Source organism: Haplochromis burtoni, unplaced genomic scaffold, assembly GCF_018398535.1.
Source record: "Haplochromis burtoni strain Fernald_Lab_line unplaced genomic scaffold, NCSU_Asbu1 Contig_10, whole genome shotgun sequence".
NCBI lineage: Eukaryota > Metazoa > Chordata > Actinopteri > Cichliformes > Cichlidae > Haplochromis > Haplochromis burtoni.
The window spans coordinates 2,664,291-2,681,367 of record NW_024582371.1 but is presented as its reverse complement, the minus strand read 5'-3'; the positions used below and the strand labels follow the sequence as shown (position 1 = coordinate 2,681,367).

At 39.8% G+C, this 17,077-nt stretch overlaps 1 protein-coding gene and 1 long non-coding RNA gene across 2 annotated transcripts; one reads left to right on the top strand and one right to left on the bottom strand.

The window, feature by feature from the left end:
* Positions 1 to 5,540: 5,540 nt before the first annotated feature.
* On the bottom strand, positions 5,541 to 9,893 carry si:ch211-153b23.4 (uncharacterized protein LOC335392 homolog; the record flags this gene model as incomplete). Its single annotated transcript, XM_042212707.1, is given in 7 exon segments — positions 5,541 to 5,627; positions 5,733 to 5,822; positions 5,907 to 6,019; positions 6,107 to 6,255; positions 6,348 to 6,447; positions 6,552 to 8,329; positions 9,278 to 9,893. Coding segments are annotated over 7 exon segments (2,397 nt in total), but the record flags the coding sequence as incomplete, so codon positions are not given.
* Positions 9,894 to 9,968: 75 nt separating this feature from the next.
* si:ch211-153b23.5 lies at positions 9,969 to 11,673 on the top strand. The gene is made up of 5 exons (XR_006052771.1): positions 9,969 to 10,049; positions 10,531 to 10,643; positions 10,777 to 10,948; positions 11,035 to 11,236; positions 11,328 to 11,673. It is a non-coding gene; the product is annotated as an uncharacterized protein LOC321177 homolog (long non-coding RNA).
* The last annotated feature ends 5,404 nt before the right edge of the window (positions 11,674 to 17,077 follow it).

Here is a 17,077-nt window from a genome sequence, read left to right as displayed (position 1 = left end):
GGTTTCTTTAGAGTCGGTCTCATTCCAAAATCAAAGGTAATATAAAGATGACACAGTCATTCTCTCTGTTGTAGTAATTTGGTGGTTGTTTACTTTGAAACCTCCTTTTTCTGTCTGCTTTCAAGGTTCTTCAAATCTTTGAGGAGGTTCAGAGGCGGCACAGACAAGGGCAGACCAATCCTGCCTTTCAGTATGATATGGAGCTACCACTTACAGAAAGAGACATTTCAGAAGTGGGAAGCACCGAAGATTCGGGAAGAGAGTCTGAAAACTCAACTCCCTCCCCGCCTTCACTTGAAGAAAATCCAGTCCTCGGGAATGGATCGTAGTTTCTATGCATAATGCCTAAAATATGCTGCCATTTCTAATAAACCTGATGTGTAAAGCTGTTATTAAATGAGGGAAATCACATTGTGGAACTAACTGGGTTATTTGTAATGTACTTAATAAAGTGTTATTTATTATGTTTCCCTTTTGTCTGAAAATTACAAAATTACAATAATGCACCTTTTAACTTTTCATGTTGAAATATAAAACTGCATTTGATTGATTCTAAATGCATATGTCCCTATTCATAAAATACTATATTGAAAAAAGTTGTGTTTTCTTTTATTCTTTGAAAAGTCATAATGTTCAAAATGACATGTAGGTTTTTGCTCATAATGAAAGTAGCTGATTGTGTCATGAGATTTCATCAATATTCTATTTTTAATGTGCATTATTAAAAATAACAATAAGTAATGAAATGAGTAACAAATATCTAATCTTACTATAATGGTGTATATGCCATGTATGCATGTCTGTATGTCCTTAACAGGGCTAATCTGAATACTATGGATTTTTATATAAATTCCATGCATTTCACAATTCCCCTGCAAATGCGATGTTACGTTTGTTTGCGTTTATTACATCTGCAACGTACATAACTTATAACTACATAACGTTTAACAGTCACCAAATGTTTTTTCCAAGGGAGAATTTAAGATAAGATAAAGATAAGATAAGATAAAACTTTATTAATCCCTCGGGTGTGTTCTTCTGGGAAATTCGGTAAGTTGAAGCCATCAGAATTATTATAGTTTTGAACTTCTAATCAGCTTTAATTTTTATTTCGTTTTAGCTTTTTGTTTTCAAGTTGGTTTACTATCAGTTTCCAGAGCAGTTTGCTTGTTTCAGTTTAGTTTTTATTGTTTGAAAATGTATAGTTATATTTTTGTTTTTATTCGTTTCAGTGCTAATTTTAGGCTTTAGCAGGGGACAGTTTTAATTAATTATAATAACCTTGAGAGTCACCAAACACAGAATCACATATATGGCAGACGCCACAGCACAAGCCAAATTTTTTGTTTGTGATAATAAAATAAGCTTGATACATGTAAAGTTCATTTACATTGCAGTTTTGAAGACTAAAAGTCACAAAGTAAATTACAAAATAAAATAAAATACAACAAATAAAAATGGCATGAATGGATAAAACTAAACAGAAGCAAGCCTGCACAGGTAGCTCAGATCCTCAGATCTTAATTTGATACAACTTGTAGTTAACCTGTAGTTAACTTGCACTTAATATGTCTAAAATCTACCAAACAAGCTTTGACTCAAGGCACAGCTTACTTGATTTGTACTTTAAATACAAATTGTGACTTTGCGATTGTGCCTAAAGTTATTCTGCAGCGTCTTTGTTTTAGCATCCAAATGTATACAGATGAATATATATAATCAGCAAACATCTGGCAAGTTAGAGTAGGTGGACGGATTTCAGACATTCAAAAAAAAGAGGATCCAACCATTTGTGAAATTGTTTTCTGTCTGTAAAAGCTGATTTTATCCAGTCAATTAAATGAAGTGAAAACATAAACGTGTTAACTGTTCCAAGTATACCACTGTTTTTACTCCTTAATTAAAAGCTGGAAACAATATTAGAAATATTTAAATATTTTAAAAAGGTATTAAGGGTGCATAGTCACCAGGTTATCAGTCAGGAGACAGCAGACTGTGTTCTGCATGAGAAATGTTTGATCAAGTCAAGGCATCAAAATCTACCTGGTTACATTTAGGCACTAAAAACTACAAAGATTTTGTAGTTTTGGTTCAAATATTTCCCTTCCCAATACTAATGTTTCACATTAACTTCATGATTTATATATTTAATGCCAAGCAGTCTTTCATAAGCATAACAAGCTGAGTGTAGCTGAAAAACATCACTGACACAAAAGAATGCCTTGCATGAAAGAAACAAAACAATACTCATTGTCAACCTGGGAATGGAAAACATGTCATGATGCATCTAATATAGTCTTATGAGAAGAAGCGTGAAGAAACGAAACCGTTTTTTGTTTAGAGGTAAACACAGCTCACTCCTGTTTCTAAGCAAATTCTAAATAAAATCTCTTTTTAAAATACTTTTAGAATAGTGCAATGCAATTCAAGTGATACATGTGTATTAATAAGCAACTCTTTATACATACTTTGTCACCATGTAAACAGCCTATTACCTGATACTGGAACCAGGAAATATACAGGTCACTTTTTCTGAGCATCAACAGGCACTCTGGATTTATTTGATGATGGACGGCTTTTTAAACACAGTGAGTGGATGGCCCTAAAGTCTCAAAAAAAACCTCAGTGCTATGATGCAGCAGTAATATTGTGACACTAAAAGACACTCATCATATAAAACTGCATTAGGAGTGCATAGATTATCAATCACGAAACAGCAGGTTGTGCCCTGCTGGTGAAATTTGTGGAAGGAGGAAGTATTGTGTTTTTGGTTAAATATGTCAGAAACATCCCCACAGCATGGTGCTGCCACCATCACTGTCGAGGTGGTATTGGCCAGGTGATGAGTGGTGCCAGGTTTCATCCAGACATGACGCTTGCCTTTTGGGCCAAAGAATTCAGTCTTTGTTTCTCATGGTGCCCTTTGACAAAGTCTACGTGGGTTGTCATGTGCTTTTTACTGAGGAATGGCTTCGTCTGGCCACTTTACCATACAGGCCTGAGTGTTCCAGAAATGGTTGTCCTTCTGGAAGGTTCTCCTTTGTCCACAGAGCAGTGCAGGAGCTGTCAGAGTGACCACTGGGTTCTTGCTTACCTCCCTGACTTAGACCCTTCTACCCTGATTCCTCAGATTGGTATTTCTTTACCTTTCTCTAGGTCAGTGCCTCAATACAATCCTTACAATCCTGTCTCGGAGGTCTATAGACAATTCCTCGGATGTCATGGCTTTGTTTGTGCTTTGACATACACTGTCAGCTATGAGAACTTACATAGACAGGTGTGTGCCTTTTCAAATCATGTCGTATCCACTGAATTTAGCACAAATGGACTCCAGTCCCCGTAGAAACATCTGATAGACGATCAGTGGAAACATGGTGAACCTGAGCTCAGTTTTGAAGCTCAGGTGCTTCAAAACACGGCTGTTTCCTGAATGTTTCTAAGCAATTTAGATAGTCAGAATTGTTTTAAATACTTCCTTAATTGTGAATAATTAACTAGCACACTAACTCAAGTGATTCTCAGTGATCTAATATTTATGTGAACTTTGTGACTGAATAATCAACGAGTTACCAAAAAAGAACCAGGAAACGTACAGGTGTCAGCGGGCTTTTCCCTCACTACACTTTCCTCCTAGTTCGAGCAGCAACACTCCCCCTGGACTCATTTTATGAGTCCAGGGGGACTTTTGTAGCTCAGAGTGAGCACAAGCGGGAGCTTGTGCTCACTCTGAGTCTTAGAAAACTCGAGTTCCAACAGGTGGATGGGGAGCATAGCTTTTCACCCATTTTCAGATCTTACCAGAGATGTACGATCAGTTCAAGTCTGGCCTCCGGCTTGGACACTCAAAGTCTTTTACTTTGTTAAAAAAAAAAGATGAAGTGATGGCCTTATTTAGTCACTGAAAACTGCTTTGTTAGGTTTAGGAAGTTTTGTGTTTTGTGTTAAATATGTCGTTTTGCAACATAAATCTAATGATTTAAATTTAATGCAGTGACTTTATAGTGTTTCTGTATCTGGTGACTAACATCACTGACACAAAAGAAACCAAAGAAACATATTGCATGTACGAGAGGAAATAGTAGCCTTTGAGGAGTCTTCTGAGAATGGGTAAAATGTTAAGCTGATTGTCAGGGCTGATGTGGAAAGACAGGACTCATATGCAGGGCTCCTTTGAAGAAGACAGTGGATTTATTTACAGTGAAGCAAAGGTAACAACAACAACAACAGTTCAATATATACAGACGTGGACTAAATTGTTGGTACCCTTCAGTCAGTGAAAGAAAAACTCACAATGGTCACAGAAATAACTTTAATTTGACAAAAGTAATAATAAACAAAAAATTCCAATCTTAACCAATGAAAGTCAGACATTGCTTTTCAACCATGCTTCAACTGAATTATTTAAAAAATAAATGCATGAAACAGGCCTGGACAAAAATGATGGTACCCCTAGAAAAGAATGAAAATAATGTGACCAAAGGGACGTGTTAATCCAAGGTGTGTCCACTAATCAGCATCACAGGTGTCTACAATCTTGTAATCAGTCAGTGGGCCTATAGGACTCCAGGTAGTCACTGTGTTGTTTGGTGACATGGTGTGTACCACACTCAACATGGACCAGAGGAAGCAAAGGAAAGAGTTGTCTCAGGAGATTAGAAAGAAAATCATAGACAAGCATGTTAAAGGTAAAGGCTATAAGACCATCTCCAAGCAGCTAGATGTTCCTGTGACTACAGTTGCACATGTTATTCAGAAATTTAAGATCCATGGGACTGTAGCCAACCTCCCTGGATGTGGCTGCAGGAGGAAAATTGACAACAGATCAAAGAGACGGATATTCCGAATGGTAACAAAAGAGCCCAGAAAGAAATCCAAGCTGAACTTCATGCTCATGGAACATCAGTGTCAGATCGCACCATCCGTCGTTGTTTCAGCCACAGTGGCCTACATGGGAGACGACCAAGGACACTATTGTTGAAAACAAATCATAAAAAAGCCAGACTGGAATATGCCAAACTACATGTTGACAAGCCACAAAGCTTCTGGGAAAATGTCCTGTGGACAGATGAGACAAAAATTGAACTTTTTGCCAAGGCACATCAGCTCTATGTTCACCGACGGAAAAATGAAGCATATCAAGAAAAGAACACTGTCTTAACTGTGAAGCTCGGTTATGTTCTGGGGCTGCTTTGCTGCATCTGGCACAGGGTGTCTTGAATCTGTGCAGGGTACAATGAAATCTCAAGACTATCAAGGGATTCTAGAGAGAAATGTGCTGGCCAGTGTCAGAAAGCTTGGTCTCAGTCGCAGGTCATGGGTCTTAAACCAGGACAATGACCCAAAAGACACAGCTAAAAACACCCAAGAATGGCTAAGAGGAAAACATTGGACTATTTTAAAGTGGCCTTCTATGAGCCCTGACCTCAATCCTATTGAGCATCTTTGGAAGGAGCTGAAACATGCAGTCTGGAAAAGGCGCCCTTCAAACCAGGAAACAACTGGAGCAGTTTGCTCATGAGGAGTGGGCCAAAATACTGCTAAATTTGTCCAGTTTCAATCTTGGTGCAGTCAACCACAGTAGATGCAATGTTCTCTGGGGAGGGTCCATCACATAACACTCCATCCACCTAAGAAACAAAACCACGTCCAGTTCAGTAAAAACAAAATAAAACTGAAAAAAATTAGGAATCAGCAGCTTGTTTAGTCTTCATTAACTAAATTATCATGATTACCTTGTTTCCCAGTTTGGCATACACTTGATTGTGGTGAGTTGTATCAGCTTCACCTGTGGGGTTGGCTGATGTTACTGCAATGGGCCCCACCTATAGGAATAAGTATTAGAAGTTTATATTCACTGATTTTGGTTCATTTTTGGACATGCAATGATCAATATTGATGCCCCTTACCAAACCAATGAGATGTGTGGCTACAGAACAGTCGGGGTTTCTGATAGCAATGCTTTGTGGAGTCCCAATGTGTTTGGCAGCATCTCCCAAACCAAAGATTTCCATCCACGGGCCTGTGTGAGAAAGCAAGAAACAAAAAATGATGATAATAAGAAAAATCCCACCAGCACACAGACACACTCACACAGTCTTACACTCACCTCTTGGTATAACCATGCTAATGGAAGATGGCCACGCAGCCTCCATGAAGTCCAGAAGCAGAGGGCTCAGCAGGTGTCGCACCGGCTCCAGCTGCTTGACAGAGGAGATCCACATGGACATGGGACGGTCCTCTGCCTGCTTCTTCACCCTGAAGCCAAACAAAATAGCGAGATTTAACAGGAATTAGACAGCTATAAATACACTTAGGGACAAGTGAAATACATGAAATAGGAAACTCACTTGTAAGCTTTGATTACAGCATCAGGTCTGTTGCAAGCAGCCACCAGCACATAGACGGTGTCAGTAGGCATTCCACATATGCCGCCATTTTTCATGATTTCTGCATGAAGAAAGAAGAGGGGGTGATAGTAAAATGAAACCCACATCCAGCATACTAACATCTGCTTATTTGAGAACTCAGCATCAATGTATTCTATGTCTTACCTGCAATCTGTAGGACAGATGTGGCTTTACGGGCTGGTAAATGTGGACAGACAACTGCCCCTCCCCCTGCTCCAGTCAGCTTGATAATAGGGTTTCCTAAGGGGATCTGAGGAGACTTGAAGGTGCTGTTGAAAATGTGTGCCAAGAAAAAATAAAAACTGACAAGGCCAAAGATGATTGTGACTCCTATGTCATAGCCATAAGGCAGCGAGCCCATGGCGTCCAGCAGGAAGCTGATGAGTATGAGATGGAAGGTAAATGCGTAGACAAACCATGCGACGTTCATAAACAACGCTGCAGCTGTCACTAAAATGTTGAACACAAGGAAGGTAATGATCCCAACAGCAATGTTAAGACCTCTGGTCTCACCATACAGGCCGCCATATCGTGTCAGCCCCCACACCGTCCACATCACCCCATAGAGAATAAAGACTGTGCTCTCAAAGGTTTTACCACGAGCAAAGGCTACTGCGCCGCACAGCAGCTCCAGTGCTCCGCCAGCCATGACCACCCAGGGTAGAATCAGCACAAAGAGAGGATTTTGGCTACCTACTGTGGCTGTGATTGCGAAAGTAGCCAGCACATTGGATGCATGGCCTAACACCTCTGCATCTGCATATTTAGAGTAGCCCAGGTAAGGTGTGTGCAATTCTTTGTCATGTGCCCTGAGAGTAACGCTCTGCATCCTGCCAACTAAAGCCTTGAAACAGCTCTGCCCTGTGGGAATCTTGGTACTAGAGGCCATGTTAAAGGTGGTAATCAAAAGCATGCAAGCAGAAGCCACAAATATAGCTGCCTGGACACCTTGAGTGCCTGCTTGGAAAAAGCCTTGAGGCTGGGCTGCAAGAGCAATAGAATAGGCGACAAAGAATAGCTGGTAGAAGCCCTCCAGCAGGTCCTTCTGAGTACTGAACAGAGCCAGTATGAAGAAAAGAACTGAGAAGACAACAGGAAAGGGAACAGGTGAGTAAGGCCGAATGGAATAAAATGACAGCAGGGCACTGTAACCCTCTGCAAACGCAAACAGGGAAGTGAAGCCATAAAAAGTGGCAGCAAGCATGTCCATACCTCTGTAAAAGAGGATACACATGCCGAGCTGGAACACGCCAGCTGTCCACAGCCAGGGGACATGACCGACAGAGAGCTCAGGGACCACACCTAGCAGGGGACAGGCTAATACAGACGCAGATAATAAATTCATCGCCAAACTCACTGACACGGCATCATTACACCCCTGGTTCTGCTCTGCTTTCAGCTCAGCTTTCTTCTTCGCACCTGTTCCAGGAAGTTCCACTTTACCGTGAGTGATCACAGACAGCAGACGTCCAGAACCAAAGTAAAGACACACCAGACAGACAAGGAAGTAGTTAGCAGCTGTGGCATACAGGCCAAAACCTACCGCTGTCAGACCTGCGATCTGATGGGCGGAAGCTAAGGAGATACCAACAGCTATGAGAAAGAGAACTGCTTTCTTTGCTACAACAGCAGCAATGCCTATGATGAGCAAGGCCAAGATAAATGCTGCAAGGCCTGGAACAAATGCGAATCTCAGCTGTGTGGGCTGTATGACCCCCTGCCCTCCCAGGATATACACCAGACCAGAGCCACACCACAGAGCAGAAACAGTGAGACACAGGGTGGAAAACAGGCGGCCGTGGGACAGACTGTGACGGATTCCTAAGAAAAAACAGGACAGGGTCAGGAGAAACGCTTACAGCTACATGACAACATGCAATAATAAAACTTCCAGTACATTGTACTCCGCTTAGACCGAGACACTCGCCCATAAACCTTGATATTTAAGTAATAACTGAGCCAGGAATCGATGATTAAAATGTTTCCTAGAGACAGCGTAAGAATGATTTAAAGTTGTTTAGTTACTCTGCCTTTAGGTTCTTTTAAATAAATGCTTCTGTAATCAAGGGAAGGGTTTGCAGTTTGTGTGAGGTGGAGACCGCTAGCACGAATTATATAGCTATATATTTCCCTTAGGAGTAGCTGCCATAAACCATTTCACCAAAAGCAGGAGTGACCACCTGTAGGATTAAAATCCTGCTGTCTACATATTATCATCTTATCTGTAGTTTTTTTTACTTAAAAAAAAAAATCTGTTTATTTTTGGATAACAAAAATGGTTTTTTTTTCACATCTATTTTTAGTTTGTTTTTTAAAGTTAACTTAACAAGCTTAAAAGGATCGTCATAAAATATTGTCATTTATATTATTCTTTAATTAATAATGAAGTCGTTTTTTATTATTATGAACTGTTATTTATTTACAGCAGACTGGATAGTTTAAAAAATAATGGTAAAAGTGATTTTCAGCTTTTCAAAGTGTGTAGTTGTTATTTCATCTAATATTTTTACTTACTTTGGTAAATAGGCTGTATTCAACAAGATTCTCAAAGAGGTTACATAGAATATAAAGACATAACATCTTTGCAAGTATCCTTGTGACTGAATTATTGTACCCACCTACTCTGTCTTCTGCACTATACTAACACTACTCCTTTTCAGCCGTTCTTTCTGGCTTAAAATTTCTTGATATCGTTCACGACAGGCGCCTGTTCGAGGTCACTTACAGCAGTTTAAATAAATCACTTTATTAAAATGTATTTTCACCACATGTTAATGTGACAATATGAGTTATGATTAATATGAGCGCGCATTTCGCCATGATAGTCTACATGAAAAAACAAAACAAAACAAACACAAAGCTGGTAACACTTCGGAAAGCAAACCACAAGCTTACCACCGCCGATGCTCAGGATGCCGACGGATATGTGCAGAGAGCCGCTTTGAGCCATGGCTGTAGTGTCTCCCTCTGTCGACGTGAGGCTGTTTTATACACGTGGGCGTAACATTAGCAGACACTTGAGAGGACGAACCGTGTCTCACCGGGAAATAACACGGGCAGCGCCCATGGAATATCCAACAGGCATCTGTTGTGTGTCTAAAATGAATCACTTAGGTTACATTGCATAAAAATGTAAACATGTCATTATTTGGAAGTTTGCACATGTAAAATACACAGATAAATACACAAGTTAACCCGAATCATCGAAAAGAGTATTATTAATAAATTAATAATTATTAACCATTCCCCCGCTGCAAAAAATCCAAATCAGGATAAGACAGATATTCCTATCACAACTCACACACTTCTTCCATTCCCGGTGGCTTTAATATGCCACTTTTTTTAAAAGTTAGGCCAAAGAAGTTAACTTTAATGTCAATGCGGTAGCTTCGTGGCTTATCTTAACGTTTTCTTTTCATAGCTCAACATTTTATTATAACTTTATAACAACGCGGAATGACTCGGCGTTTTCCTCGTTGTCGGTAACGCGGATGATGTCAATCTGTCGTGTTGCAGAGTTATTGGGGGAGGAGACAGCGGGAGGGATTATAAAGAGTCTGCTTCTGAGTTCAGTCATCACACCTCTATTGGAAAACTCGACTCCGCACAGCTGAAGAACTAGCCGACCGAGAGCCGTTCAAGGTGAGAAAATCTATCCGCATTGTCTTTGCTTGTACTGCCTAAGTTACGTTTTAGAGACAAACATTGATGAATGAAGGATAATTCCAAGTGATAGATTTCGTTTTGTCAGCCATTTGCTTTCAGTTTTCTTTGCAGACAACAAAGGCATTAATTAATTCATTCATTCATTCATGACATGCAAAAAAGAAAAACTGTGTACAGACGAAACTAGCCTTTGATACAACTTCATTATTCATCAGATTAAACACCCGATTCTGTAACTCCAGTTTACTGGTGTCACAAGTGTTTACTGGCAGCAGCAGCAGCACACCTGGGACTTATGTCTCACCTGCTCATGTAAATATTTTATGTTAAGGCAGAACAGGTGGCACAGAAGCAGTAATTAGCCAACTAACTGGTTATTATATCAGACTGGGAAAGAAATAGTCCATGCTGGCTGGTGTTCAGTTAAAGGAAGATTGTTTTGTGTGTGTTTTTATAGGAATCATGGCCAAGCGTGTTGCAGTCATTCTGTCAGGCTGTGGAGTGTATGACGGCACAGAGGTCCACGAGGCCTCTGCCGTCCTTGTCCACCTGAGTCGTGCAGGAGCAAAAGTAAGGGCGAGAAAAGGCTTGTTACACATTCATCTGTGTGCTTATCTGAACCCTGTCACATTTGGAAGTATTTGAACTCCTACAACATCCCTCAATCTTGCAGAGGCTAACCTCTTATTTCATGTGTATGCAGGTGCAGATGTTTGCTCCAAATGCAGATCAGATGCATGTTGTAAACCACTGCGAGGGGAAACCCACAGAAGAGAAGAGAAATATCCTGCAGGAAAGCGCCCGTATCGCCAGGGGTGAGGTGACTGATCTGGCAGAGCTAGATGTCTCAGCACTTGATGCTGCCATCATCCCAGGTGAGACACCACAGAATAAAACACACACGCTGTTTCTTTCTGTTGTGCTAGTTGCACTTTTGTGATGTTCTCTTGTACCCATTTAGGGGGCTTCGGTGTGGCTAAGAACCTGAGTGACTGGGCAGTGAAGAATAAGGACTGTGCCATCCAGCCAAATGTAGAGAAGGTCATCAAGGCCTTCCACAAAGCTGGAAAGCCGCTGGGTATGTGCTGCATCGCGCCCATTCTAGCTGCAAAAATCCTGCCGGGCTGCGAGCTCACCGTGGGGCAGGACAAAGAGTGTGACAAGTGGGTGAAGTATTTTATTATCAGATGTTAATGTGGGTGCAAAACTACATCAGTCAGCCGCTCTGACAGTCCCTTTTCTTCCTGTCATCAGGTGGCCATATGCTCAGACAGCAGGTGCCCTGAAGGATTTGGGCTGCAAACACGTGAACAAAGATGTGGAAGAAGTTCATGTTGATGCCAAAAACAAGCTGGTGACCACCTCTGCCTTCATGTGCAACGCTCCCATTCACAAAGTCTATGATGGAATAGGTGTCATGGTTAAAGAAACACTGAAACTGGCATAACAAGAGTTTAATCACATTACTGATCCATGCGGTGCTTTCTTCTTTCCTTTTTTCTATCAAGCTTATCAAGCTCTCTTACCTATTTCCTACTTTTGTTTTGACCTGATGTGAAACTTTGAATGCAATAAAATTTCAATAAAACATTATCTAACACAATTCAGTTGTTTTTCCTTATTTATACGTCATTTGTGGAGCAGGGAAATTATTTTACTGCTATCGTTAAATAATTGTCATCATTACCATTGCATTAATAATATAATCTGGAGTTTATATTGCGTTTAGAGGTTGAACAGTGTGTCTTTCAGAAAGGCTAAAAGTAACAGGACAGGAAACAGGCTTGGAGAGAGTTTGTAAAAGCAGAAGGTTATTTTGAGCAGCAGGCTAAGACGAGGCTTTAACAATGTAACAGATAGCTTTAAGAAGGCCTTAAGATGTTATGCATACAGTTATTATGTTAACCTTGTATTTCAGGTGCAGTTATAACTATTTTATACACAATGCATATCTGTGCTTATTTGAGTTGATGTTCAGGTTCTTTAAAGGTTTGAAGCTTCACTGACGCGACTGTTCAGGTGATACATGTTGAGGGAAAACTAGAACATAGAAGGATTGCGTACATGCTTACAAAACACTTATATCAGGTTATTTTTAATATCTTTTATATGCTTCATATTTTTATATTAAACTTTTAGTAGAGGTTCTTGATTAAAACATTTATTTAACAGATGATATATCCATAGTTTCAGTTCGATTATTACATATACGAGAGTGGTTTCTGTCTCTCTGTCTGGTTAGAGGTCAGGAGCTAGTCGCGAGGTGAAACAGGGTGCGATTGTGGTCATTTATAGGGGAAAGTTTAATTATGTTTTGCTGGGGTTGCAAAAAGCAGTTTGTCGCAGAACTGCTGCTGAGGTGTCAAGATGACAAGCGAGCATCCGGCAGTGACAGGATGCACCTGTAATGAAGATGGAAGACGATGTTCTTTTAAACTGTGTTAAAAGTCATTGTGGTTTTGAATGGATCTATGTATAAAATGTATCTGTGACGTTGAAGGGGCGTCAGTAAATCAAGCCCTGATGGTATAAAATATCTGTTTATGCTTTGATTAAGTCGAAGATCAATTGCTGTCTGGTACAGAGTGTCTTCCCACGACGTGTATTCATTAAAATCATTGTTTGACCAAGATCTTCTGGACCATGGTGGTTTGTACTCTCCTTCCTCAATATTTGAACCTTAACACATTCAATAATGTCCTGACATACACATAATACAATAATCCATAATGTTCAAACCTATTGTGTTAGAAACTGTCTGGTTTATTACACCAAGGGGTTTACTGGATGAAAACAGACAAAAGTCTGTCCGTACCTTTAAGCAAAATAACAGATTAGTAACTATTTTTGTGGCCAGCTAAACCTTTTTTGTTATTTTGTTGGAATTATTCACACACTTTTTCTGTGTTGTTTCAATTGGCTTGTTTGCTCGAGGTTCCCCATACAACCTTTTTCATACGACTACACATGGAGTAAGAAATATGTGTACCTACCAAAATCCTTGCATTGTTTGATGATGATTTAGTTAATGGAAAGGAGCCCTCTGTCACCAGTAACATTTTAACAGTATTGTCTCACTGCCTGTCAAATATCCGGTTCAACTGTTGTCGCTGGGAAACACTGGGGAACTGAAATGGGGTGTAGTGGGTTGAATGCTGGCGGGTGTGTAGACTGCCACCTGCCATCTTTCCTAGAGTGAGTTAGACTGCTTTACACACTTGTCTATTTGCTTCTGGGTCTGGCAAACTAACTGGACTTTTATCATTTATTGTTCATTCAGTCCATTTTCCTAATCTCTCATTATACTTTGCATCTCCAAGAACTGGAGCTCATGTGAGCAGATATGTGACAAAAGACAGTTTGCACCCTGGACAGGTTGCCGGGGAAACTTCATGTGTCAACATGGTTATTTAAACTGCCCTGACTTCCTCATGCAGAACCACAGTTCCTCTCTTGATATCCTATCGTATGCTTTCTCTAGATCTATAAAGACTTCTCATTCTCTAAGATTGCATAAAACAGTCTGGTTAAAACGCCATTACCTCCACAGGTATCATCTGGACCAGCCACCTTTCCACTCTTTATCCTCTTCATAGCTGCTAGAATTCCTCATTATCAGTCCTCTGCACTTCCTGATTCACTGTCTTCCACTTGTCCTCCTCTCTCTATCATTTACTTCATTCGTGAGCTGCTCAGAGCACTCCTCTGATCTTCTCAACACACTCTCTTCACCTGCAATGAGGTTTTACCTGTAACTGGTAACTGTGTGTTGTTGTCACTGCAGTGTCAAATATTCTGACAGATCTCCAAAAATATCTCAGAACGACTTGTGTGGAACATTTAGGAAAACAATTAAACACTTCCTTACAATATTTACAATATTAGCATCAGTTCTTGTCATTTTAAGAAGAGGATATTTCATGCAAGAATGTTGATAAAGGCAAAGTTAGCGGTCTACACTGTCATCGTGATCTCTCAGGGTGATCTCATTTAGTAGCCAACGGTCTGCGCCGAGCATGAGCTGCTGTCTGAGTTTACCAGAGAAACACGGGGTCTTGTCTGTCACTGAAAGCTGTGTGGCAAATTAGCGAGATGATGCGTTGGCAAAAATGGGCTCATGGGAATTAAAAGCTCTTTGGGTGCTCTAACAGTGCCCCAATGAATAAACGAGGATGCAGTCGGTTCATTTCGAGTTACCTACCAAGAACGGCACAAATTAGCGGCTCAGAAACGAGCACTGAGCGAGGGAGGGAAAGGATGAGATTGATGTAAACTAAAATAATACAGTGTAAGCCCGTGATTCTATCAGGCAGATGAACGAGAGGAGGATGGAGAAGAGTCAACGTGTCATCTGTTAGAAACTTCTCGGGACTGTGAGACTGAGTACTAGTGCAGATTTTATCCAAATTTATCCTTCATTACAAATTATTTCACCTTGTATCCCTGAAATCTGTGTTTAACAGTGACTTGCATTTTGTAAGAGCAGCAAATTATTATTTGCTGTTAGATCTCAACCCCTCCCTGTGTTAATAAAGATTACTGTGCCACCTGCGTAAATGCGCGCATTGTTCGTTTTTTCGGTGAGGTTGCAGGTACTTATTAAACTCGGACACACTAACAAAGTCCCATTCATTTAAGTGCTTTAGAAATGTTAGAATGGTGTTAGTGTGTGGCTCTGGTAGAAATGAAACCACGAAAATCGAGAAAAAACGCGCAAACACGTTGTAATTATGCACCGATTTCCGAGCGGACATGCAACTCGAAAAACTGCAAATGTTTAGTTTTGTTCAGTTGTGCTCGGCATTAGTAAAACAGTATCAATACTGAGAAAGGGACTCAGCTCTAAACACTCTGTGAAGAGTTACAGGACAGAGTCAAGGTTTTAGCACTGCGCTCACAGCTTCGAGCCATCCACCTGTAAGAAACTCCATTCCGGGTTTCTCTGAGGCGTGGGCTTTCATCATCAGAGTTCATCCTTTAACCTATAACAATTAAAATATTCTCAAGTATGATCAACGGTTAATTACGGTACCGGCCGGAGTACCGGGAGCAGTTTGGAAGAACAAAAAGACGCGGAGACTGTTCTAGATTGTCATCCCAAACTAACTCAAAGTTTATTCTTTGTGCAGCAGTTTTTATAGGCAGACAACAAGTTTCAGTTCAGACCCTGCCCACTGGGTGGGGTGGTGTCCTTCGACAGTTGGAATCCTTTGTTCAGCAAGGGCAATAAAGATGCACTCACAAGGCCTATAAATCTTATACAGAGGTCTCCTACATCCGTGAGTTCTGACACAACCCAGATGGTCTTCACATAAACATCTTCTGCAAGGGAGTGATAAGTAAAAGAGTGATTTGTTGGTGTTTTCCCTCCAACCTTAGTATCTACTTTCACACCATAAAATCTTCAGTTGACACAGCAAGAGGAGATGAGGTTCAAACAAAGGGCATTGCAGAAACAGGGTCCTTTGTATAATATCATCAAAAACAATACTCAGCAAATGCTACCATGGTATCAAAATATCACAACACAGACTTCAGTACCACTTTTTTTTTGAAACAATGTCCTCGTTCCTCCAAATAAATACATTTTAGCACTATATCTTTATATATATATATATATATATATATATATATATATATATATATATATATATATATATATATATATATATATATATATATTTTTCTCCCTAATTATATATATATATATATCATATTTTTGCACTACTAGATAGAATGGGTCTCCATTTATATAATATAGTGATACTTAATATTATAGTATTATATATATTCTATATTATATATATAGTATATATATATATATATTATATAGTATATAATATAATTATATGTGGCCAATATTTATATAAATATATTATATAATATATATAATATCTAGTTATATATATATAAAAAATATATAACTATATAATATTATATATATATAGTATGATATATATATATATATATATTATATTATATATAAATAAATTTGGACCACATTAGGGAAAAACATTGAAATTGAAAATTGAAAAATTGAAATATGTAGTGATCACGTTGTGTAGATGAGTCAGAGAAATAACTCGATCTGCTGGTTTATTGTGTCATTGTGTTGTATTGTGTCACAACATACCCTCCCTTTACTGCAAGAGGGTGTAATGTAACCATCGGTATCGTTGCGCGGGTACTTCCAGCTCTGCCCGAAGCTTCGTAAAACAGCTTCAACAGGGAAGTCAACACAATTACAGTCTAACTTCGATACGAGGAAGGGTCAGGAGCTGACGGTAAATACTGGTCAGGTCAACGGTTACACTGTTACACAGATTTCACGGTGGTACGGTTTGTAACAAAACTATTCTGGATGAATCCTGCGCTGGACCTACGTTGTCAGATATTTCTCTAACTCTGACATTAACTCTGTGAAAAGCGCTACAAAACAGAATTCACCAAGAAGAGAGAGACAGTATCAGACTTAGAGAGAGCTGAGTTCCACCCCACAGGAACGAATAAAAAAGAAAGATTCATGCAGGGAGGAGTGAGGTGTATTGTACAAAGATGGTCAGATAGACCACTTTATGCACAGTTGTAGTTAATAATGTGAACTACTGTAATGAAATAATGTTTGAAACAAATTAAAACTCAAACATACCGTACCTGCTCACAAACAACACGGCACTTCTGCAGATTACACAAGAACTGGACTGAGCATCAACCACTACAGGTGCAGTGATGAGTCCAAATTTGAAGTTTTGGATAAAGTTGTCAGTAATGTGTACAGAGGAGGTTATGAAAGAGGTACAACAGTGAGAGTCTACAGCCATCTGTAAAACACGGTGGAGGCTCTGTCATGGTTTGGGTTGCATTTCAGCCAGTAGTGCTGGAGATCTTGCAAAACACTGATTCATTTTTCAGTATGAAAATTATCCCAAATACACAGCTGTAAAAGGGTACCCGGAAAAGCCCTATGCAACACTATCATCAGCCATGGATTGGCCTCCCCAGAG